The sequence below is a fragment of the Ranitomeya imitator genome, chromosome 3 (genome assembly GCF_032444005.1).
Source record: "Ranitomeya imitator isolate aRanImi1 chromosome 3, aRanImi1.pri, whole genome shotgun sequence".
NCBI lineage: Eukaryota > Metazoa > Chordata > Amphibia > Anura > Dendrobatidae > Ranitomeya > Ranitomeya imitator.
Genome location: NC_091284.1, coordinates 18,064,241 through 18,089,832, shown reverse-complemented (window position 1 = coordinate 18,089,832; position 25,592 = coordinate 18,064,241). Strand labels below are relative to the sequence as shown.

The 25,592-nt window shown below is 48.0% G+C and overlaps 1 protein-coding gene across 1 annotated transcript in view; it reads right to left on the bottom strand.

Annotated features, from left to right (window-relative positions):
• Positions 1 to 19,954: 19,954 nt before the first annotated feature.
• The window catches only part of GAP43 (growth associated protein 43), a 145,444-nt gene continuing 139,806 nt past the window's right edge, over positions 19,955 to 25,592 (bottom strand). Inside the window, exon 3 of the mRNA XM_069760566.1 lies at positions 19,955 to 20,828. Within this exon, the coding sequence (XP_069616667.1) occupies positions 20,740 to 20,828 (89 nt within the window). The 3' untranslated portion in view covers positions 19,955 to 20,739. The remainder of the gene's footprint in view (positions 20,829 to 25,592) is intronic.

Below are 25,592 nucleotides of genomic sequence, written 5' to 3'. Positions count from 1 at the left end.
GTACCCCGAGTGTTAGTGTCATTATCCTGTACCCCGAGTGTCAGTGTCATTATCCTGTACCCCGAGTGTCAGTGTCATTATCCTGTACCCCCAGTGTCAGTGTCATTATCCTGTACCCCCAGTGTCAGTGTCATTATCCTGTACCCCCAGTGTCAGTGTCATTATCCTGTACCCTGAGTGTCAGTGTCATTATCCTGTACCCCGAGTGTCAGTGTCATTATCCTGTACCCCCAGTGTCAGTGTCATTATCCTGTACCCCGAGTGTCAGTGTCATTATCCTGTACCCCGAGTGTCAGTGTCATTATCCTGTACCCCGAGTGTCAGTGTCATTATCCTGTACCCCGAGTGTCAGCGTCATTATCCTGTACCCCGAGTGTCAGCGTCATAATCCTGTACCCCAAGGGTCAGCGTCATTATCCTGTACCCCAGTGTCAGTGTCAGTATCCTGTACCCCCAGTGTCATTATCCTGTACCCCAGTGTCAGTGTCATTATCCTGTACCCCGAGTGTCAGTGTCATTATCCTGTACCCCGAGTGTCAGTGTCATTATCCTGTACCCCGAGTGTCAGTGTCATTATCCTGTACCCCAGTGTCAGTTTCATTATCCTGTACCCCCAGTGTCAGTGTCATTATCCTGTACCCCGAGTGTCAGTGTCATTATCCTGTACCCCAGTGTCAGTGTCATTATCCTGCACCCCGGGTGTCAGTGTCATTATCCTGTACCCCAGTGTCAGTGTCATTATCCTGTACCCCAGTGTCAGTGTCATTATCCTGTACCCCCAGTGTCAGTGTCATTATCCTGTACCCCCAGTGTCAGTGTCATTATCCTGTATCCCCAGTGTCAGTGTCATTATCTTGTACCCCCAGTGTCAGTGTCATTATCCTGTACCCCGAGTGTCAGTGTCATTATCCTGTACCCCGAGTGTCAGTGTCATTATCCTGTACCCCGAGTGTCAGTGTCATTATCCTGTACCCCGAGTGTCAGTGTCATTATCCAGTACCCCGAGTGTCAGTGTCATTATCCTGTACCCCGAATGTCAGCGTCATCATCCTGTACCCCGAGTGTCAGCGTCATTATCCTGTACCCCGAGTGTCAGCGTCATTATCCTGTCCCCCGAGTGTCAGTGTCATTATCCTGTACCCCGAGTGTCAGTGTCATTATCCTGTACCCCGAGTGTCAGTGTCATTATCCTGTACCCCGAGTGTGTGTCATTATCCTGTACCCCCAGTGTCAGTGTCATTATCCTGTACCCCGAGTGTCAGTGTCATTATCCTGTACCCCGAGTGTCAGTGTCATTATCCTGTACTCCGAGTGTCAGTGTCATTATCCTGTACCCCGAGTGTCAGTGTCATTATCCTGTACCCCGAATGTCAGCGTCATCATCCTGTACCCTGAGTGTCAGCGTCATTATCCTGTACCCCGAGTGTCAGCGTCATTATCCTGTCCCCCGAGTGTCAGTGTCATTATCCTGTACCCCGAGTGTCAGTGTCATTATCCTGTACCCCGAGTGTCAGTGTCATTATCCTGTACCCCGAGTGTGTGTCATTATCCTGTACCCCCAGTGTCAGTGTCATTATCCTGTACCCCGAGTGTCAGTGTCATTATCCTGTACCCCGAGTGTCAGTGTCATTATCCTGTACTCCGAGTGTCAGTGTCATTATCCTGTACCCCGAGTGTCAGTGTCATTATCCTGTACCCCGAATGTCAGCGTCATCATCCTGTACCCCGAGTGTCAGCGTCATTATCCTGTACCCCGAGTGTCAGCGTCATTATCCTGTCCCCCGAGTGTCAGTGTCATTATCCTGTCCCCCGAGTGTCAGTGTCATTATCCTGTACCCCGAGTGTCAGTGTCATTATTGTTGGCATATGCAACAGATTGGGACTTATTATAAGTGAAAGGAGGACTTTATACTAACCAGACAGCAGATGGCGATAGTGTGTAAAGTTATATACTTGCTGTAATGTGGGGAGGGAAGCTCTCAGTGGTTGGTTGCTCTTTCTTACTTTCGGTTTTGCTTTTCTTCATGAATGTGTTGTCTTCAGTGCACGGACTGTGTGACACTGACTTGTATCTCATCTTTATCCAGTTTGAAGTAAATACTGTTTACTCAAGATATCTTGCTGATTGAAGCTTTCCTAAGTACAGCGGTGACTGCAAGAAGACGCACTCTGCAACAATTATCCTGTACCCCCAGTGTCAGTGTCATTATCCTGTACCCCCAGTGTCATTATCCTGTACCCCGAATGTCAGTGTCATTATCCTGTACCCCGAATGTCAGTGTCATTATCCTGTACCCCGAATGTCAGTGTCATTATCCTGTACCCCGAGTGTCCAGTGTCATTATCCTGTACCCCCAGTGTCATTATCCTGTACCCCCAGTGTCATTATCCTGTACCCCGAATGTCAGTGTCATTATCCTGTACCCCGAATGTCAGTGTCATTATCCTGTACCCCGAATGTCAGTGTCATTATCCTGTACCCCGAGTGTCAGTGTCATTATCCTGTTCCCCAGTGTCATTATCCTGTACCCCGAGTGTCAGTGTCATTATCCTGTACCCCGAATGTCAGTGTCATTATCCTGTACCCCGAGTGTCAGTGTCATTATCCTGTACCCCGAGTGTCAGCGTCATTATCCTATACCCCGAGTGTCAGTGTCATTATCCTGTACCCTGAGTGTCAGTATCATTATCCTGTACCCCAGTGTCAGTGTCATTATCCTATACCCCCAGTGTCAGTGTCATTATCCTGTACCCCCAGTGTCAGTGTCATTATCCTGTACCCCCAGTGTCAGTGTCATTATCCTGTACCCCCAGTGTCAGTGTCATTATCCTGTACCCTGAGTGTCAGTGTCATTATCCTGTACCCCGAGTGTCAGTGTCATTATCCTGTACCCCCAGTGTCAGTGTCATTATCCTGTACCCCGAGTGTCAGTGTCATTATCCTGTACCCCGAGTGTCAGCGTCATTATCCTGTACCCAGAGTGTCAGCGTCATTATCCTGTACCCCAAGTGTCAGCGTCATTATCCTGTACCCCAGTGTCAGTGTCATTATCCTGTACCCCCAGTGTCATTATCCTGTACCCCAGTGTCAGTGTCATTATCCTGTACCCCAGTGTCAGTGTCATTATCCTGTACCCCCAGTGTCAGTGTCATTATCCTGTACCCCCAGTGTCAGTGTCATTATCCTGTACCCCGAGTGTCAGTGTCATTATCCTGTACCCCAGTGTCAGTGTCATTATCCTGTACCCCGAGTGTCAGTGTCATTATCCTGTACCCCAGTGTCAGTGTCATTATCCTGTACCCCAGTGTCAGTGTCATTATCCTGTACCCCCAGTGTCAGTGTCATTATCCTGTACCCCCAGTGTCAGTGTCATTATCCTGTACCCCGAGTGTCAGTGTCATTATCCTGTACCCCGAGTGTCAGTGTCATTATCCTGTACCCCGAGTGTCGGTGTCATTATCCTGTATCCCGAGTGTCAGTGTCATTTTCCTGTACCCCGAGTGTCAGTCTCATTATCCTTTACCCCCAGTGTCAGTGTCATTATCCTGTACCCCCAGTGTCAGTGTCATTATCCTGTACCCCCAGTGTCAGCGTCATTATCCTGTACCCCCAGTGTCAGCGTCTTTATCCTGTACCCCGAGTGTCAGCGTCATTATCCTGTACCCCCACTGTCAGTGTCATTATCCTGTACCCCCAGTGTCAGTGTCATTATCCTGTACCCCCAGTGTCAGTGTCATTGTCACGATTTCCCTGACCGCTGTCACCAATGGGTCAGGATTCACACCGTGAACGTCACCCCTACGTCACGGATTGAGGTGACTTTAGGCCAACAGACGGCTATCACATGTGCAGGGGGGCTTATCTTAGTTATCCCTCCACTCCACAATGTGATGAAAAACCACACACAAGGCTATTGACCTCTTAGCTTACAGCAGGGGCTTATTCTAGGTATCCCACTGCTTTCAATATACCACAAACTGCAGTCATTTATGTATATCCCGCTTACAGTTCCACTTAACACTTGCAGCTCTCTGGCGCCCCCTTACTCTCAGGTCAGATTAGGTACTGCACCCTGGGTAATTAGTCGCCAGAAAGGCTGCCTGCTATGTACTGGCTATTGGGCACGCTGCAGCGACGCGATAACTACTCCCGCTCAGGCAGGAACAATAATTAGCCATGCCGCAGTCGCTTCAGCATAACCCCCAAAAGTCAGCACACTCTCGCTGCCACCAGCATCGATTAAACGGGTCCGAAGCTAACCCAACACAACAGTAACAGTAGCGTATTTTCCCTTCAAGAGACTTAGGGTACGGTTTAGAACAGGAGAACGGACTAATATATAATATTATATCCCATAAAAATTAGGCAGTGCTTTATCAAAAATATTTTATAAAGATGTTATAAATGAGACAATTGCAAATATGTACAAGGGTAATTATAACATAAAGGGAATACATGAGAAAAAAAGCAACACTTACATGTTCAAAGCATGACAGGCAATCAGGCTAGTGGAGTTTTTCCCATACGTCCCAGCTCATTTGGACGTGTGCAGTGCTCTTCCAGGAGAAGACCAGAAATCAAGCAGAAAGTGACTCCTCAGAGCCTGCCAGACACTTAAAACATTAAGGCTGTGACATCACAGAAAGGCTGGCTTATCCAGACCCTCCTCTCTCTACATTCTGCCTAAACTTTAAACTATTCTCTCTAATTTCTATAACTTCACTACAAAACACGCCATAGTTCTAACAAACTCATCATTCATCTCAGATTAATGTGGGCATTCTAATGAGATCAAATATGTCCTATCTGGGATACATATTTACAGAGAAATCCCTACTTCTTTACCAGATGGAGTTAGAAGCCCGTGTTTCACGGGATGTGTAGATACACCGAGTGAGAATAAGAATATATATTTTCGTATTTCTAGCTTAAATCGTTTGCCTAATATCTAACAAAAACTAAACAAAGAATCTTTCATGAATTTTTGGAGCCACTTTTCCAGTTCTAACCAGAGCAGGTGGGAGGGGTGAGGGACTTTCGTCCGAGCCTGGAATTTACGACACCAGGGCAATAAAACCCCCTTTTAGCATACAGTCTGTAGCCCAGAGAGAAACAAGGAGAGTCAGCTAGGGAAGGGGGGGTTTAGCCCACCTCATGAGCTGAAGAGCAACTAAACTTATATGATATTTCATACCATATCGTGACACCTCCCCCTTTTTGTGTGCGCTAGGGAAGCAGTACCCCACGGTATGCCTCCATGGGCACCTCAGTAGGTTCACCCTGGCGGGAGAGTCCATCTGCATTTCCATGCTCTTTGCCCGTTTTGTGTTCAATGGTGAAGTCAAACTGCTGAAGGGCAAGGCTCCAGCATAGCAACCTGCCGTTGGTTCCACACATGGCGTTTAGCCAGCGCAGAGGGTTGTGGTCGGTCACCACAGTGAAGGGGCGACCGTATAAGTAGGGCTGCAAGCGCTGCAGGGCCCAGACTATGGCCAGGCACTCCTTCTCGATGGTGGAGTAGGCCACTTCCCTCGGCAAAAGCTTCCAGCTCAGGTATAACACGGGGTGCTCTGGGTCCTCCGAGTCAACCTGGCTGAGCACAGCACCAAGGCCAAACTCGCTGGCGTCGGTCTGCACCAAGTACGGTCGACTGCTGTCGACTGCTTTCAACACAGGGGCATTGCACAGTGCGGTTTTCAACGCCTGGAAGGCCCCCTCACAGCCATCTGTCCAGTTGACGATGTGGGGTAGCTTCTTCCTGGTGAGGTCCGTCAGAGGTTTTGCCAGGCTACTATAGTGCTGTACGAAGCGCCTATAGTACCCTGCAGTGCCCAGGAAGGACATCACCTGTTTCTTGGTCACGGGAGTAGGCCAGTTCACGATCACTCCCACTTTGTCAGGCTCTGGCTTCAGGGTGTTCCCGCCTACCCGGTGCCCCAGGTAGTGAACCTCCCTCATGCCCATCTGACACTTTCCCGGCTTGATAGTCAGTCCTGCTTGGTGAATTCGCCTGAGCACCTCCTCGAGATGCTGCAGGTGTTCCTCCCAGGAGGAACTGAAGATGGCAATGTCATCCAAGTAGGCCACGGCGTACTTCTCCAGTCCCTGAAGCAGGAGGTTGACCATCCGCTGGAAAGTGGCAGGGGCATTCTTCATGCCGAAGGGCATGACCGTGGACTCGTACAGTCCAAAGGGTGTGATAAAGGCGGACTTCTCCTGCGCCTCGGGGCTCAGGGGAATCTGCCAGTATCCTCGACTCAGATCCATTATTGTTAGGTAATCTGCGCCAGCTAACTTCTCAAGCAGCTCCTCGATGCGTGGCATTGGGTGCGCATCCGAGGCTGTGATGGCGTTGAGCCCCCTGTAATCCACACAGAACCGGGTGGTCCGGTCCTTCTTTGGCACGAGAACTACAGGTGATGCCCACGCGCTCTTTGACCGTCGAATCACCCCCAGCTGTAACATCTCATCGATCTCTTGGCGCCTAATCTGCTGCACCTGGTCAGAGATTCGATAGGGTGTTCGCCGTAGTGGGGCGTGATTCCCGGTGTCCACCTCGTGGACTGCTAACTCAGTCCTCCCAGGTCGGTTGGAGAACACGACCCGGAAGGGTTCCAGTGTGGTTTGCAACTGCAACCGCTGGGATTCAGTTAACGAGGCGCTTACCTCCACGTCCTCGATGGACCCATTGGCCTTGGCTTGGGCCAGCATGTCCAGGAGGGTGTCTTCCTCACCGTCTTCGGGCAAGCTGCAGACCGGTAGGACGAAAGGTTCACGTTCGTGATGAGCCTTCATCATGTTGACGTGAAAGGCCTTTCCCCTACCCCGAGCGTGGTCAAGCGTGACCACGTAAGTGACCGGGTTGAGCTGTTGGTGGACGACGTACGGGCCCTCCCAGGCGGCCTGAAGCTTATCCGTTGGTACGGGGACCAGCACCCACACCTTTTGACCCACGTGGTAGGTCCGCTCCCGGGCGTTCTGGTCGTACCAGTGCTTCTGATCAGCCTGAGCCTGCGTCATGTTGTCATGCACCAACTGCGTCAAGGTCTGCATCTTGTCACGGAAGCGCATGACATACTCCACTATGGACACTTCAGAAGGGTTCAGCTCCTCTTCCCAGGATTCTCTTACCAACCCAAGGGGTCCCCGAACTCGCCTGCCGTACAGGAGCTCGAAGGGGGAGAACCCCGTCGAGGCCTGCGGAACCTCTCGGTAAGCGAACAGCAGGTGTGGGAGGTACCGCTCCCAGTCGCGCCCTTGAGTCTCAACCAGCATGCGCAGCATCTGTTTGAGGGTACCATTGAAGCGTTCACACAGGCCATTGGTCTGTGGGTGATACGCACTCGATACCAGGTGCTTCACCTGCATTCTCTTACAGAGAGCCTCCATTAGGCGAGACATAAATTGGGTCCCTTGATCAGTAAGCATTTCCCTGGGAAACCCTACATGTGAAAAGATGGCCAACAGGGCATCCACCACCTTATCTGCCCTAGTTGACGACAGAGCTACTGCCTCTGGGTACCGGGTAGCATAGTCTACCACAGTAAGGATGTATTGCTTTCCAGAGCTGCTGGGGACGGCCAGTGGGCCCACAATGTCCACCGCGATCCTCTGGAAAGGCTCCTCTATCACTGGCAAAGGGATCAGGGGAGCCTTAATAGCAGGTCCCGCCTTCCCCACTCTTTGACAAGTGATACAGGAGCGGCAGTAGTTTGACACATCTGTCCCCATCTTAGGCCAATAGAAGTGTTGAGACAGCCGGGCCTTAGTTTTGCTGATCCCCAAGTGTCCAGCTAGCGGGATCTCATGGGCAATCCGCAACAACTCACCCCGGAATTGCTGTGGGACGACCAGCTGTCTTTCCCTCAACCACTCCTTTTGTGATTCTCCGGGTACTGTCTCCCGGTACAACCTTCCTCGTTCCCAGAACACCTTCTCCTTATCAGCCTCGGAGAAGTGCGTCCCGGCAAGTTGTCTCAAACTCTCTAGGCTCGCATCTGTGTGCAGAGCGGCCTGAAACTCCTGGCTAGGGGAAGCCAGAAGCGATGTCAGGGTCCCTTCCCCACGGGAACCCTCTTGGACCTGCTCTGGGTCCACCTCTGGTTCAGTCACAGTGATGACTGAGGAGGGTTCGGAAGGCAGACAGTTATCGGCGTTCCGGGCACTCTGACTGCGGGTGACAGCAGCTACGTAGGCTGTCTCCCCAGGGGTTTCTACAGGCCCATCAGCCAGCGCTGCTATGGGCTCTACCTCCCCATCCTCCCCCAACACTCCAGGGGCAGTGCTACTTATGGGCCAGTTACCTTCCTCGGTGGCACTGGTCACTTTCATGGCATCACCTTTCTCACGGTTCCCATGCATCTCCCCATTTCCTGTAGCACCGACACTTGCCCCTGTTAGGGGTTCCTCAGCCGTCTCACTCCGCAGAGCGACGTGGCTGGGCACGCCTGTACCTATGGACACATTAACCTTCACAGAAAAATCATTATCAGGTTCAGCTGGCACAGGTACAACATTTTCACCATCAATCCTAGGAAACACATGGTTAATAGATGCATCATTACAAGATAAAGCATGGTCAGGTAACACATGCGATCTCCCATCATCATCATCAGGGTTAACGTTACCCTTATTAGTAGATTGGGGAGGGGTATCAGTGACGTAGTATGCAACCATCCTCCCCAAATCAGTCCCCAACAAAACATCAGTGGGCAAATTATCAGACAGCCCCACTTCCTTCACCCCGCTCCCAGCACCCCAATCAATAAAAACCCGGGCCATCGGTAAGGGACAGCTGATGCCCCCAATCCCAGTGACAGTTAGGGTTTTCCCCGGAATGATTTCTTTAGGGGCCGCCAGTTCGGGTCGGATGAGGGTTCGTTCAGCCCCGGTGTCTTTGAGGCCTGTCGCAACATGGCCTCCCACAGTGACGTGCTGTACGTTGTCACACACCCTCCCAACCACACCACCCACCAAAAGAACTGCTGCATTAGGCCCTGGGGCCTTGGCTGGGGTGTTCTTCGGCTTGGCTGGGCAGTAGGTACTGATATGACCAGTCTGATTGCAGTGGTAACACTTGCGAGGTTCGGTGGTAGGTCTGGTGCTGTTGGCCACGGGGACAGGACCTCTGGTGTGCTGGCTGGCAGGGGTACCGGCGTTGGTTGCAGGCTTACCCCCTCTCGAGCTGGTGGTGACTGGCTTCCGCGCTTCCGATCTACGGTTGGCCTCATAGGCATCGGCAATCTGTGCTGCTTTCGTCACGTCTTTGGGTTCTCTGTCCATCACGAACTGTCGCACCTCAGCTGGGCAAAGATGAAAGAACTGGTCTTTGATCATCAGGTCTCGCAGCTGTGCAAAGGTGGTCACTGACAGTCCTTGGGTCCACTGGTCAAAGTGGGTTCCCAGTCCATGCACCACATCACTGTAACTGTCGTGTGGGCCACGTTGGAGGGTCCGGAACTTTCTACGGTACACCTCGGGTGTAAGCTGGTACTTGGCTATCAGAGCCTGCTTGATGGCCTCATAGTCACCATCTTGTTCTTGAGGGAGGGCAGCAAACGCCTCCAGAGCTTTGCCTCTCAGCCCTGGTGTCAGGTATCGGGCCCATTCATCTGTAGGCAGCCGGTACTGTCTGCAGGCTTTCTCAAAGGCCCGCAGAAAAGTGTCCAAGTCTCCGTCCTTCTCCATAACAGGGAAGTGATCGGGCCAGGGCTTAGGTATATGAGCGCTGCTGGGCTCACGTCCCTGGGCGGTGGAGGGCATCCCCCCCTGCCGGAGCATCTCCAGTTCATGTTCTCGCAGGGCTTGGCGCTCGGCTCTCTCAGCCTCCCGCTCGGCTCTTTCAGTCTCTCGCTGGGCCTCTCGTTCGTCTCGGGCCTCTCTCTCAGCTCGGGCCTCTCTCTCGGCTTGCTGTGCCTGGGCCTCCTGCCGGTATTGCTGAATCAGCTGCCGACGTCCCTCATGGTCGTCAGTGGGGAATTCTTTCAAGGCCGCCTGCAGGTGGGGGTCCAATTCACCCGGATTGCTAACAGGGCCAGCATTCAGTGGTTGGACCTCTGCTGCAGCACCATGTTCGCTTGTGCTGGCTTCTGCGGCCTCTGAGCTCTGAGATTGGTCTCGAGCGGCTTCCCATTGCACCAGAACTGCGACCAGTTGGGCTTTGTTTTTGCTTGCAAAGTCAATGTGCTGTGACTTGCATAAGGTGACAAGGGTGTCTCTGGTCTGCTGCTCATAGAAGGTTTCTCCCAGCACAACCATGGTTGCCAAATAAAAGATAGGACAGAAAAACGAAGAGAAAGGGAAGGGAATAATTACCCGTACACAATTGTCTCAAGACTAATAAAACACTGAGTTCGTTCTCCAAACTTATTTGCGCAGAGTCCTCGCAAGAACTTTCTGCATGTTTTTAGTGAGAGGAATGATTACTCAAACCAAATCACTAATGCTCTAAGATATCCCACCGCCTTGCCACCAATTGTCACGATTCCCCTGACCGCTGTCACCAATGGGTCAGGATTCACACCGTGAACGTCACCCCTACGTCACGGATTGAGGTGACTTTAGGCCAACAGACGGCTATCACATGTGCAGGGGGGCTTATCTTAGTTATCCCTCCACTCCACGATGTGATGAAAAACCACACACAAGGCTATTGACCTCTTAGCTTACAGCAGGGGCTTATTCTAGGTATCCCACTGCTTTCAATATACCACAAACTGCAGGGATTTATGTATATCCCGCTTACAGTTCCACTTAACACTTGCAGCTCTCTGGCGCCCCCTTACTCTCAGGTCAGATTAGGTACTGCACCCTGGGTAATTAGTCGCCAGAAAGGCTGCCTGCTATGTACTGGCTATTGGGCACGCTGCAGCGACGCGATAACTACTCCCACTCAGGCAGGAACAATAATTAGCAATGCCGCAGTCGCTTCAGCATAACCCCCAAAAGTCAGCACACTCTCGCTGCCACCAGCTTCGATTAAACGGGTCTGAAGCTAACCCAACACAACAGTAACAGTAGCGTATTTTCCCTTCAAGAGACTTAGGGTACGGTTTAGAACAGGAGAACGGACTAATATATAATATTATATCCCATAAAAATTAGGCAGTGCTTTATCAAAAATATTTTATAAAGATGTTATAAATGAGACAATTGCAAATATGTACAAGGGTAATTATAACATAAAGGGAATAAATGAGAAAAAAAGCAACACTTACATGTTCAAAGCATGACAGGCAATCAGGCTAGTGGAGTTTTTCCCATACGTCCCAGCTCATTTGGACGTGTGCAGGGCTCTTCCAGGAGAAGACCAGAAATCAAGCAGAAAGTGACTCCTCAGAGCCTGCCAGACACTTAAAACATTAAGGCTGTGACATCACAGAAAGGCTGGCTTATCCAGACCCTCCTCTCTCTACATTCTGCCTAAACTTTAAACTAATCTCTCTAATTTCTATAACTTCACTACAAAACACGCCATAGTTCTAACAAACTCATCATTCATCTCAGATTAACGTGGGCATTCTAATGAGATCAAATATGTCCTATCTGGGATACATATTTACAGAGAAATCCCTACTTCTTTACCAGATGGAGTTAGAAGCCCATGTTTCACGGGATGTGTAGATACACCGAGTGAGAATAAGAATATATATTTTCGTATTTCTAGCTTAAATCGTTTGCCTAATATCTAACAAAAACTAAACAAAGAATCTTTCATGAATTTTTGGAGCCACTTTTCCAGTTCTAACCAGAGCAGGTGGGAGGGGTGAGGGACTTTCCTCCGAGCCTGGAATTTACGACCCCAGGGCAATAAAACCCCCTTCTAGCATACAGTCTGTAGCCCAGAGAGAAACAAGGAGAGTCAGCTAGGGAAGGGGGGGGGGGGGGTTTAGCCCACCTCATGAGCTGAAGAGCAACTAAACTTATATGATATTTCATACCATATCGTGACAGTCATTATCCTGTACCCCGAGTGTCAGTGTCATTATCCTGTACCCCCAGTGTCAGTGTCATTATCCTGTACCCTGAGTGTCAGTGTCATTATCCTGTACCCCCAGTGTCAGTGTCATTATCCTGTACCCCAGTGTCAGCGTCATTATCCTGTACCCCCACTGTCAGTGTCATTATCCTGTACCCCCAGTGTCAGTGTCATTATCCTGTACCCCCAGTGTCAGTGTCATTATCCTGTACCCCCAGTGTCAGTGTCATTATCCTGTACCCCCAGTGTGTGTCATTATCCTGTACCCCCAGTGTCAGTGTCATTATCCTGTACCCCAAGTGTCATTATCCTGTACCCCGAGTGTCAGCGTCATTATCCTGTACCCTGAGTGTCAGTGTCATTATCCTGTACCCCGAGTGTCAGTGTCATTATCCTGTACCCCGAGTGTCAGTGTCATTATCCTGTACCCCCAGTGTCAGCGTCATTATCCTGTACCCAGAGTGTCAGTGTCATTATCCTGTACCCCGAGTGTCAGCGTCATTATCCTGTACCCCGAGTGTCAGCCTCATTATCCTGTACCCCGAGTGTCAGTGTCATTATCCTGTACCCCAGTGTCAGTGTCATTATCCTGTACCCTGAGTGTCAGTGTCATTATCCTGTACCCCAGTGTCAGTGTCATTATCCTGTACCCCAGTGTCAGTGTCATTATCCTGTACCCCAAGTGTCAGCGTCATTATCCTGTACCCCAGTGTCAGTGTCATTATCCTGTACCCCCAGTGTCAGTGTCATTATCCTGTACCCCCAGTGTCCGTGTCATTATCCTGTACCCCCAGTGTCAGTGTCATTATCCTGTACCCTGAGTGTCAGTGTCATTATCCTGTACCCCCAGTGTCAGTGTCATTATCCTGTACCCCGAGTGTCAGTCTCATTATCCTGTACCCCCAGAGTCATTATCCTGTACCCCGAGTGTCAGTGTCATTATCCTGTACCCTGAGTGTCAGTGTCATTATCCTGTACCCCCACTGTCAGTGTCATTATCCTGTACCCCCAGTGTCAGTGTCATTATCCTGTACCCCCAGTGTCAGTGTCATTATCCTGTACCCCGAGTGTCAGTGTCATTATCCTGTACCCCGAGTGTCAGTGTCATTATCCTGTACCGCCAGTGTCAGTGTCATTATCCTGTACCCCAGTGTCAGTGTCATTATCCTGTACCCCCAGTGTCAGTGTCATTATCCTGTACCCCCAGTGTCAGTGTCATTATCCTGTACCCCCAGTGTCATTATCCTGTACCCCGAGAGTCAGTGTCATTATCCTGTACCCCGAGTGTCAGCGTCATTATCCTGTACCCCCAGTGTCAGTGTCATTATCCTGTACCCCCAGTGTCATTATCCTGTACCCCGAGTGTCAGTGTCATTATCCTGTACCCTGAGTGTCAGTGTCATTATCCTGTACCCCAGTGTCAGTGTCATTATCCTGTACCCCAGTGTCAGTGTCATTATCCTGTACCCCAAGTGTCAGCGTCATTATCCTGTACCCCAGTGTCAGTGTCATTATCCTGTACCCCCAGTGTCAGTGTCATTATCCTGTACCCCCAGTGTCAGTGTCATTATCCTGTACCCCCAGAGTCAATGTCATTATCCTGTACCCCCAGAGTCAGTGTCATTATCCTGTACCCCGAGTGTCAGTGTCATTATCCTGTACCCCGAGTGTCAGTGTCATTATCCTGTACCCCGAGTGTCAGTGTCATTATCCTGTACCCCGAGTGTCAGTGTCATTATCCTGTACCCCAGTGTCAGTGTCATTATCCTGTACGCCCAGTGTCAGTGTTATTATCCTGTACCCCAGTGTCAGTGTCATTATCCTGTACCCCCAGTGTCAGTGTCATTATCCTGTACCCCGAGTGTCAGTGTCATTATCCTGTACCCCGAGTGTCAGTGTCATTATCCTGTACCCCCAGTGTCAGTGTCATTATCCTGTACCCCCACTGTCAGTGTCATTATCCTGTACCCCCAGTGTCAGTGTCATTATCCTGTACCCCGAGTGTCAGTCTCATTATCCTGTACCCCCAGTGTCAGTCTCATTATCCTGTACCCCCAGTGTCATTATCCTGTACCCCCAGTGTCAGTGTCATTATCCTGTACCCCGAGTGTCAGTGTCATTATCCTGTACCCCGAGTGTCAGTGTCATTATCCTGTACCCCGAGTGTCAGCGTCATTATCCTGTACCCCCACTGTCAGTGTCATTATCCTGTACCCCCAGTGTCAGTGTCATTATCTTGTACCCCGAGTGTCAGTGTCATTATCCTGTACCCCAGTGTCAGTGTCATTATCCTGTACCCCCAGTGTCAGTGTCATTATCTTGTACCCCGAGTGTCAGTGTCATTATCCTGTACCCCAGTGTCAGTGTCATTATCCTGTACCCCCAGTGTCAGTGTCATTATCCTGTACCCCGAGTGTCAGTGTCATTATCCTGTACCCCAGTGTCAGTGTCATTATCCTGTACCCCCAGTGTCAGTGTCATTATCTTGTACCCCGAGTGTCAGTGTCATTATCCTGTACCCCAGTGTCAGTGTCATTATCCTGTACCCCCAGTGTCAGTGTCATTATCCTGTACCCCAGTGTCAGTGTCTTTATCCTGTACCCCGAGTGTCAGTGTCATTATCCTGTACCCCAGTGTCAGTGTCATTATCCTGTACCCCAGTGTCAGTGTCATTATCCTGTACCCCAGTGTCAGTGTCATTATCCTGTACCCCAGTGTCAGTGTCATTATCCTGTACCCCGAGTGTCAGTGTCATTATCCTGTACCCCCGAGTGTCAGTGTCATTATCCTGTACCCCCGAGTGTCAGTGTCATTATCCTGTACCCCGAGTGTCAGTGTCATTATCCTGTACCCCAGTGTCAGTGTCATCATCCTGTACCCCCAGTGTCAGTGTCATTATCCTGTACCCTGAGTGTCAGTGTCATTATCCTATACCCCGAGTGTCAGTGTTATTATCCTGTACCCCCAGTGTCAGTGTCATCATCCTGTACCCCGAGTGTCAGTGTCATTATCCTGTTCCCCGAGTGTCAGTGTCATTATCCTGTACCCCGAGTGTCAGTGTCATTATCCTGTACCCCGAGTGTCAGCGTCATTATCCTGTACCCCGAGTGTCAGTGTCATTATCCTGTACCTCGAGTGTCAGTGTCATTATCCTATACCCCGAGTGTCAGTGTCATTATCCTGTACCCCAGTGTCAGTGTCATTATCCTGTACCCCAGTGTCAGTGTCATTATCCTGTACCCCGAGTGTCAGTGTCATTATCCTGTACCCCGAGTGTCAGTGTCATTATCCTGTACTCCCAGTGTCAGTGTCATTATCCTGTACCCCCAGTGTCAGCGTCATTATCCTGTACCCCCGAGTGTCAGTGTCATTATCCTGTACCCCGAGTGTCAGTGTCATTATCCTGTACCCCCGAGTGTCAGTGTCATTATCCTGTACCCCCAGTGTCAGTGTCATTATCCTGTACCCCCAGTGTCAGTGTCATTATCCTGTACCCCGAGTGTCAGTGTCATTATCCTGTACCCCCGAGTGTCAGTGTTATTATCCTGTACCCCGAGTGTCAGTGTCATTATCCTGTACCCCCAGTGTCAGTGTCATTATTCTGTACCCCCAGTGTCAGTGTCATTATCCTGTACCCCCAGTGTCAGTGTCATTATTCTGTACCCCCAGTGTCAGTGTCATTATCCTGTACCCCGAGTGTCAGTGTCATTATCCTATACCCCGAGTGTCAGTGTCATTATCCTATACCCCGAGTGTCAGTGTCATTATCCTGTACCCCGAGTGCCAGTGTCATTATCCTGTACCCCAGTGTCAGTTTTATTATCCTGTACCCCGAGTGTCAGTGTCATTATCCTGTACCCCGAGTGTCAGTGTAATTATCCCGTACCCCCAGTGTCAGTGTCAATATCCTGTACCCCCAGTGTCAGTGTCATTATCCTGTACCCCGAGTGTCAGTGTCATTATCCTGTACCCCCAGTGTCAGTGTCAATATCCTGTACCCCCAGTGTCAGTGTCATCATCATGTACCCCGAGTGTCAGTGTCATTATCCTGTACCCCGAGTGTCAGTGTCATTATCCTGTACCCCGTGTCAGTGTCATTATCCTGTACCCCCAGTGTCAGTGTCATTATCCTGTACCCCAGTGTCAGTGTCATTATCCTATACCCCGAGTGTCAGTGTCAGTATCCTGTACCCCGAGTATCAGTGTCATTATCCTGTACCCCGAGTGTCAGTGTCATTATCCTGCACCCCGAGTGTCAGGGTCATTATCCTGCACCCCGAGTGTCAGTGTCATTATCCTGTACCCCGAGTATCAGTGTCATTATCCTGTACCCCGAGTGTCAGTGTCATTATCCTGCACCCCGAGTGTCAGAGTCATTATCCTGTACCCCGAGTGTCAGTGTCATTATCCTGTACCCCGAGTATCAGTGTCATTATCCTGTACCCCTAGTGTCAGTGTCATTATCTTGTACCCCCAGTGTCAGTGTCATTATCCTGTACCCTGAGTGTCAGTGTCATTATCCTGTACCCCAAGTATCAGTGTCATTATCCTGTACCCCGAGTGTCAGTGTCATTATCCTGTACCCCAAGTGTCATTGTCATTATCCTGTACCCCAAGTGTCAGCGTCATCATCCTGTACCACGAGTGTCAGCGTCACTATTGTGTACCCCGAGTGTCAGAGACATTATCCTGTATCCAGAACGTCAGCGTCATCGTCCTGTACCCCGAGTGTCAGCATCACTCTCCTGTACCCCGAGTGTCAGTGTCATTATCCTGTACCCCGAGTGTCAGTGTCATTATCCTGTACCCCGAGTGTCAGGCCTTCCATAGGGAAGGTGAAAGTGTCCCAGGAACCCTTTTTCAACTCGACAACACCTTGTGCTACTGTGAGCAGCCTACATGGCCTATACACTTGTCTCCCACTTGACACATCGGGGACTTCATTAGTCGTTGATTACAATGGAGCTGCCAGCAGTGGATCTTGATGATTTTCTCAAGTGCATTCAGCGGCAGAACCTTCCTCAGATGACCAAAAATGACCCGCCGAGGCTGGAAGTACCGGGATTTCTGGGCGAGGCTCAGACTCGACTGAAGAAATCCAGAGGTTTTGAACATTTAGTTTCCCTTTTTATTTTTGCAGATCAGTAACTTGTCTCCATCCTGTGCTTTCCATTAATCCATGTCTTTACCATCTTTGGGTTGTAACTTCAATGTTGTGGAGCGTATGTTCACCGATATGCTGGTTGACAAAAGAATAATGAGATCAGTGAACATCACCTGTTTATGAAGATCAGAATAACCACGGTAATGGGAACTGCTGTTTTATTAACTTTATGCCCTGGGCCACTTTTTTACACTTCCAAATTCATGGCTTGAGTGTGGACCGTGACATCTGGAGACCCATGGCTGGTCTGGACATCGCAGTCTGCTGGACAGCAAAATAACCGATAAGATACATAACAGGTGCTGAATTTTAGTCCTGTGTTAGTCGTTGACAATCATTGTTGGGGCCGCAAATAATCCATGCAATGATAAATTCTCCCAGATTATTCTTCTTTATCAGCTTCAATATAATCTTCTCCATCTTGCCCCCACTCATATGAAGGGGCCACCAAGATGTGGACCTTCTATGGTCTCGGTAGTGTCTGGAGAATAGATTGGCAAGTCGTACTTGGCTACTTGTCTTGGTTCTTGGCTTTTCCATGGACAAGCATTCACATCCAGTCTTCATATGCAATATCACGTGGACTTCACCAGACTGGGTGAAGATGTGGCTAAAAGGGTATCGGTGGTACATCTGTCCTAATACAAACCGCTTGGTAAGTGCCGTGTAAGTCATGGCATTGGGAATGTCTGAGGGCTTACAAGACAGAAACACCGAGACCTTTACTGTCTATAAGCAGAAGACATTTGAGAGTTTAGTTCTTGTGCCGAAGGAACCATGGTGCCCACCACTACTGGTCATTATTACTTTTCTTCTGAGTAGTAATAACAAGTATTCTTGGTAGTAAAATTCTTCACCGCTGTCAATACAGATAGGGCAGACCTGTCCTTGGTATCTTGTGTGGTGTCTTTAGGGAGGGATTGGCTTTTATTAACGAGACCAATTGAGTATGAAGTCTAATTAGAAATGATCCAAAATAATCTTTTTTTTCTACTGACACTTCTATTGGAGGTATCTACCCTGTAGGTCAAAGTCTAATCTTCTACCAAACCTTGCAATCAAGTAGAGACGAGCAACCTGTAAACTATTCAAATTATTAATTTCCCAAAAATATAGGATTTTTTCCATTTAATTAGAATCCAGCAAAATGGCATCTGTCCGGGAAGGAGCTAAAAAAAAAAAAATATATATATTATTCTCATTTGTGCTGTGCTTGCCCTTTACGTGCTATGACCCTGAAGCCCCCTTTTCTGTCCTCCATCCGCTCCCTCCCTTTTTTGGATGATCCGACTTCACGTAGTCAGGTGGGATGCAACGCATTGACGTCAATGATGTGTCACCTCCACGAGGCCTGGTTAGCACAGGATGAATGGAAGACCGGAGGAAACGGGAGGAGGGCGGGCAGGCGGCTGCAGGAGGAGGATGGGCACCTGGGACAGTCGAGTATAATCGTTCGATTCAGACCAATTTATTTGGAGAGCATTTAATTTGCTAGCCGAAAAGAAAGAATGTACCTTAAATAAATTTCGGGGGGGATTCACTCATCTCTATAGCCTTGTTTTAAAAGGGGTTTTTCCAACTGGACAAAATAAATAATGGCCACTGATGCTTGTTACAGTACATATATTGATAACCATGTGATTACTGGTTACGCAGTGAGGATTACTTTTTATGTTGATTTTTCCCCTTGGTCCATGCATTGACCTCATCCTCTATGGCATCCATACACCTGGTTAGATCAAATACATGAGTTTCCCAGTTGGGTAACCGATGAGAACTCATATACCGTAGTTGGTTAATTTGAGACTGAATGTAACAATTCGGTAGAGACCACTAGACATAATCATTTATTTCTGGTCTAAAACAAAGTGTGAAACTATTTTGAAGACACTTGCATTGAGTATTGGTGGCAAGAAGATTCGTGTGGCTGCAATTTCCGACAAAGTTAATTCGTTTCCCTAATTTCTCACTATCGGACGTCTGTTCCATCCATTTCCCACCACTCCTTCCCCTGTTCAACCCTTTTCACCATCTCTCTTTCCTTATCTAATGCTTATTTCTCTTGGGTATTTTTGTCTTCCAAAATTGGTTATTTTTAATGACTTTTAGATTTTGTGAAAAGTTTTTGAATAAAAGTGAACGGGACATTAAGCTATGTCTATTGTTAGACTTTAGAGGGTGGTGCATGACTAAGGGTTCCAATGAAGACCAAAGATAGAAGCCTTAAAGGGGTTGTTGGTTGGATAACTAATGGATTGATGGGTGTCTGCTGGAACCCCCATTGATTGGCAAATGGGAAACTTTTACCCCTATTAGCATAGGTGGCAGCGTGCATGGCCAACCTGCACTACATTCATTTGCATTGGGCTGCTGAGTTCAGCTTTATCCGGCAGCCCCTTAGAGGATGAATGGAGAGACGTTGGGGCATATGTACTGCCACTTGAATCCAACAACACCTTCTGAGGTCAGTGGGAATTCCAGTGGTCGGAAATCCACAAGTTATCACATTTCCCACCCCTCAGAACCTGCTCCAGGTGTAACAGTATCAGTAATTCTCAGAATACTTAATCATGGGTGCTGTAGTTTGTGGTATGAGTAAGTCGGTCATCCACTATTCTATTTCCTCGTTCATTGGTACAATGATTATTTAAAATGGCAGTCATTGCACCAAACGATCCCTTGAGTCTTCACCCAATGGTGACTTGGTTATAGAACTCTTGATTACCTGAATCAATTCACTCATCTGTAGTAAAACCTTGGCATCGGTTAGAGATGAAACACGTCGGAACACATTGCATAGGACACAGCCTAGAACTGGAGATCAAACTATTTATTTCCTCTGTGTTTTCCAAAAATCAGACCATACATTCTCAATGCACCTGCGAGTGACTGTGACCCTCATCCACAACACATAGGACTAACATCTGGAGTACGATAGAAAACATAGGCAGACATTGTAAATTTCCCGAGGAGTCAAAGTCAAGTACAGTGAGCAGGACAAGAAAAACACACGGGTGACCGCCGGGAATATACGCTAATTGGCACATCACTTTATTTCGGAAAACAAACCGTAGGGAGGGCGAATTATTTTTTGAGAAGTTCGTTCCATCACATTGAAGAGGAGCAAGAATTAAAAAAATAATAATAAATTTATATATTTAAAAAAAAAGACAAACTCGGAGACGGTATTTTTTGTTTTTCAACTCACCAGATTGATTTTGTAACCCATAGATTAACGGAACATTGCACACAGTGTAACAGAGAGAAAGAGAGAAGAGCGAAGGAGCTGGAATTAAACTCGGATACAGTGCGAAAGAAATGTCCAAAAATGAATCGGATTGGACCATACTGGAAAACTTGCCATAACAACACCAAGAAACACTTAAAATGTTTAAGCCACACTGTTTGACTGAAACTTTCCTGCTTTTTTTTTATTTTATTTCATTTTTTTTACATGTTCTGCCACATAGAGAAAGAAGAAGGGAGAGTGAGGTGGAGGAACCCACGTGAGGAAGAGGATCGAAAAGGTCAAGGAGGAGCCGAAAGGGAAGAACGATGGAGTCCAAGAGGAGAGCAACAGGAGGGACTTCAATGTGTTCAGGCATTTTCTTGGTCCGCCTTGGGCTCTTCACTGGCTGCCTCTTCTTGTTGGGCACTTTCACTAGGTTGGGTTCCTTCTACATCACCTGGAAAATAAAATGGGAAACATTTGTAAGTGGTCACAAATGCAAATGCCGTGGAAGCACAGCGTGCCATGTAAAGTTTTACTTTGTAGGATTTTACAAAAATTTCAGGAAAGGAATGTGTAGTGCATCTACTGTGGTGGACTCCACCACTCCTGAGATGATGCTGTCTGAATGATGCAGGATTCACACGAGCGCTTCAGTCAAACTCCAACCTAAGCATTAGCGTATATGGCCGCTGAAGCATTTGGTATTATAAATGAGATGTAACCACTGCAGGACCATCGGAGACCACAAGAGCAATGATGCTGAACAATTACTACTTTTCTGCAATTTTTGTAGAATCCCCAAAATATACAACAAAGCCAGAACTAATAATTTGCTTCAAATTAAACACAATCATTCCAAGCTCAAACCTCATTTTGGCCAAAGAATTACATCCCTCAACATAGGTCAAACCCCCCCCCAACTAAGACACAGAAAGCCCACCATTAATAAAAGAACAGTTAAACAATTAAACGCAAGGTTATAAACTTGTTGACCTCTCTGCTGAAGTTTTTTTTACTTTATTTTTTTATTCTTTTGCATTTAGTATATAATATACATTTTGATATTTATTTTATTACAGTAATTAACCAGAGCCAGCATGGGTTTGTAGCAAACAAGCCATGCCAGACTAATCTAATTTCCTTTTGTGATGGAATCACTGACTGGGTAGATCACGGAAATGTGGTAGATCTTGTATATCTCGACTTCAGCAAAGCAGTTGATAAAGTATCTCAAACTATCCTTACCAAAAAAATGATCAAGTATGGGATTGACAAGGCTACGATTAGGAGGATTCATAACTGGCTCAGTGATCGTACTAAAAGACTGATGATAAATGGTTGCACATCCAATTGGAAGAGTGTTTCCAGTGCGGTACCACATGGCTCTGTCCTGACCCCAGTGTTGTTCAACATTTTTAAAAATGATCTAGATAAGGGAACTGAAGGTAAACTAATCAAATTTTCAGACGATGGAAAGCTAGGAGGGATAGCTAACACTAGAGAAGACCAAGAATGGATTCAGAAGGATCTAGATAAGCTTGAATAATGGACATCAACTAATAGAATGGTATTTAACAGGAAGAAATGCAACATTCTACATCTAGACATGAAAAACAAAAATTACATCTACCTAATGGGAGGAATAGAACTAAGCAACAGCACGTGTGGAAAAAGACTTAAGTATACTAATAGATCACAGACTGTACATAAGTCAACAGTGTGGTGCAGCTGCAAAAACACCATTTTAGGATGTAATAAGGGAAGCACAGAGTCTAGATCACATGAAGTAATTATCCCCCTCTACTTGGTCAGGCATCATCTGGAAGACTGTGTCTAGCTCTGGGCACCACATTAAAAAGATATTGAAAAACTGGAGCAAGTTCAGAGAAGAGCTACCAGGATGGTGAGCAGAGTACAAAGTATGTCCCGTGAGAAACGATTAAAGGATCTGTGAATGTTTAGCTTGCAAAAAGAAGGCTAAGAGGAGACTTAATCGCTGTCTACAAATATCTGAAGGGATGTCACAGTGTAGAGGGATCATCATTATTCTCATTTGCACATAGAAACACGAGAAGTAATGGAATGAAAATAAAAGGGAGAAGATACAGATTAAACTTTTTGACAGTGAGGGTGATCAAAGAGTGAAAAAGGCTGCCACAAGAGGTGGTGAGTTCTCCTTCAATGGAAGTCTTCAAACAGAGGTTGGATAGACATCTGTCTGAGATGGTTTAGTGAATCCTGCATTGAGCAGGGGTTGGACCAGATGTCCCAAGAGGTCCCTTCAAACTCTACCATTGTAGGATTCTATGATCACTGAGAATGCCACCTATCCGTCAGTAGACATCACAGGTGACCAGAGATCAGCAGTGGCATTACTGAGAATACCTCCTATTCATTACCAGAGATCAGCGCTGACATCACTGAGCATGCCTCCTATCCATCACCAGAGATCAGCGCTGACATCACTGAGAATGCCTCCTATCCATCACCAGCGATCAGCAGTGGCATTACTGAGAATGTCTCCTATCCATCACCAGAGATCAGAGGTGACATCACTGAGAATGCCTCCTATCCATCACCAGAGATCAGAGGTGACATCACTGAGAATGCCTCCTATCCATCACCAGAGATCAGCGGTGACATCACTGAGAATGCCTCCTATCCATCACTAGAGATCAGAGGTGACATCACTGAGAATGCCTCCTATCCATCACCAAAGATCAGAGGTGACATCACTGAGAATGCCTCCTATCCATCACTAGAGATCAGAGGTGACATCACTGAGAGTGCCTCCTATCCATCACCAGCGATCAGCGGTGACATCACTGAGAATGTCTCCTATCCATCACCAGTGATCAGCGCTGACATCACTGAGAATGCCTCCTATCCATCACCAGAGATCAGCGCTGACATCACTGAGAATGTCTCCTATCCATCACCAGAGATCAGAGGTGACATTACTGAGAATGCCTCCTATCCATCACCAGAGATCAGCGGTGACATCACTGAGAATGTCTCCTATCCATCACCAGAGATCAGAGGTGACATCACTGAGAATGCCTCCTATCCATCACCAGCGATCAGCAGTGGCATTACTGAGAATGCCTCCTATCCATCACCAGAGATCAGCGGTGACATCACTGAGAATGTCTCCTATCCATCACCAGAGATCAGCGGTGACATCACTGAGAATGCCTCCTATCCATCACCAGAGATCAGAGGTGACATTACTGAGAATGCCTCCTATCCATCACCAGAGATCAGCGGTGACATCACTGAGAATGTCTCCTATCCATCACCAGAGATCAGAGGTGACATCACTGAGAATGCCTCCTATCCATCACCAGCGATCAGCAGTGGCATTACTGAGAATGCCTCCTATCCATCACCAGAGATCAGCGGTGACATCACTGAGAATGCCTCCTATCCATCACTAGAGATCAGCGGTGACATCACTGAGAATGCCTCCTATCCATCACCAGAGATCAGCGGTGACATCACTGAGAATGCCTCCTATCCATCACCAGAGATCAGAGGTGACATCACTGAGAATGTCTCCTATCCATCACCAGAGATCAGAGGTGACATCACTGAGAATGTCTCCTATCCATCACCAGCAATCAGCAGTGGCATTACTGAGAATGCCTCCTATCCATCACCAGAGATCAGCGGTGACATCACTGAGAATGTCTCCTATCCATCACCAGAGATCAGCGGTGACATCACTGAGAATGTCTCCTATCCATCACCAGAGATCAGAGGTGACATCACTGAGAATGCCTCCTATCCATCACCAGAGATCAGAGGTGACATCACTGAGAATGCCTCCTATCCATCACTAGAGATCAGAGGTGACATCACTGAGAATGCCTCCTATCCATCACCAGAGATCAGAGGTGACATCACTGAGAATGTCTCCTATCCATCACCAGAGATCAGAGGTGACATCACTGAGAATGCCTCCTATCCATCACCAGAGATCAGCGCTGACATCACTGAGAATGCCTCCTATCCATCACCAGCGATCAGCAGTGGCATTACTGAGAATGCCTCCTATCCATCACCAGCGATCAGCGCTGACATCACTGAGAATGCCTCCTATCCATCACCAGCGATCAGCAGTGGCATCACTGAGAATGCCTCCTATCCATCACCAGAGATCAGCGGTGACATCACTGAGAATGCCTCCTATCCATCACCAGAGATCAGCGGTGACATCACTGAGAATGCCTCCTATCCATCACCAGCGATCAGCGGTGACATCACTGAGAATGCCTCCTATCCATCACCAGCGATCAGCAGTGGCATTACTGAGAATGCCTCCTATTCATCACTACACTGTGTTCCAAATTATTATGCAAATTTGATTTAAGTGTCATAAAGATTTATTTGTTTTGTTTTTCAAATAAACTTATGGATGGTATTGTGTCTCAGGGCTCAATGGATCACTGAAATCAATCTTAAACACATGTGGTAATTAGTTTTCCAGGTGATTCTAATTAAAGGAAAACTAATTAAAAATGATGTTCCACATTATTAAGCAGGCCACAGGTTTCAAGCAATAAGGGAAATAAAAAGGAACAAATGAGCATTTTCAGTTCTTTAATCCCTTTCTGCCATCTGACGTACTATCCCGTCGAGGTGACCTGGGACTTAATTCCCAGGGACAGGATAGTACGTCATAGGCGATCTGCTGTGCTCACAGGGGGGGGGGAGGGGAGCGCTGATTATTGCAGCTGATATCTGGCACTATGTGCCAGGAGCGGTCACGGATGGCTCCCACCACATTAACCCCTGGAACACTGCGATCAAACATGATCACAGCGTTCCGGCGACATAGGGAAGCATTGCGCAGGGAGGGGGCTCCCTGCGTGCTTCCCTGAGACCCTCGGGACAACGTAATGTGATTGCATTGTTCCGTGCGTCTCCTCCGTCCCTCCATCCTTTTCCATGCAGGCCCCAGATCCAAGATGGCAGCGGGGAACATTCCGGGTCCTGCAGGGAGGTAGCTTGCAAGCGCCTGCTGAGAGCACGCGCCAGAAAGCCTCCTGCAGTGCCTGTCAGATCACTGATCTGACAGTGCTTTGCAAAGTGTCAGATTAGCGATCTGACACTATATAGTGATGTCCCAACCTGGGACAAAGTAAAAAAAGTTTAAAAAAATATTAACATGCGTAAAAAAATGTAAAAAAAATTCCTAAATAAAGAAAAAAAAAAT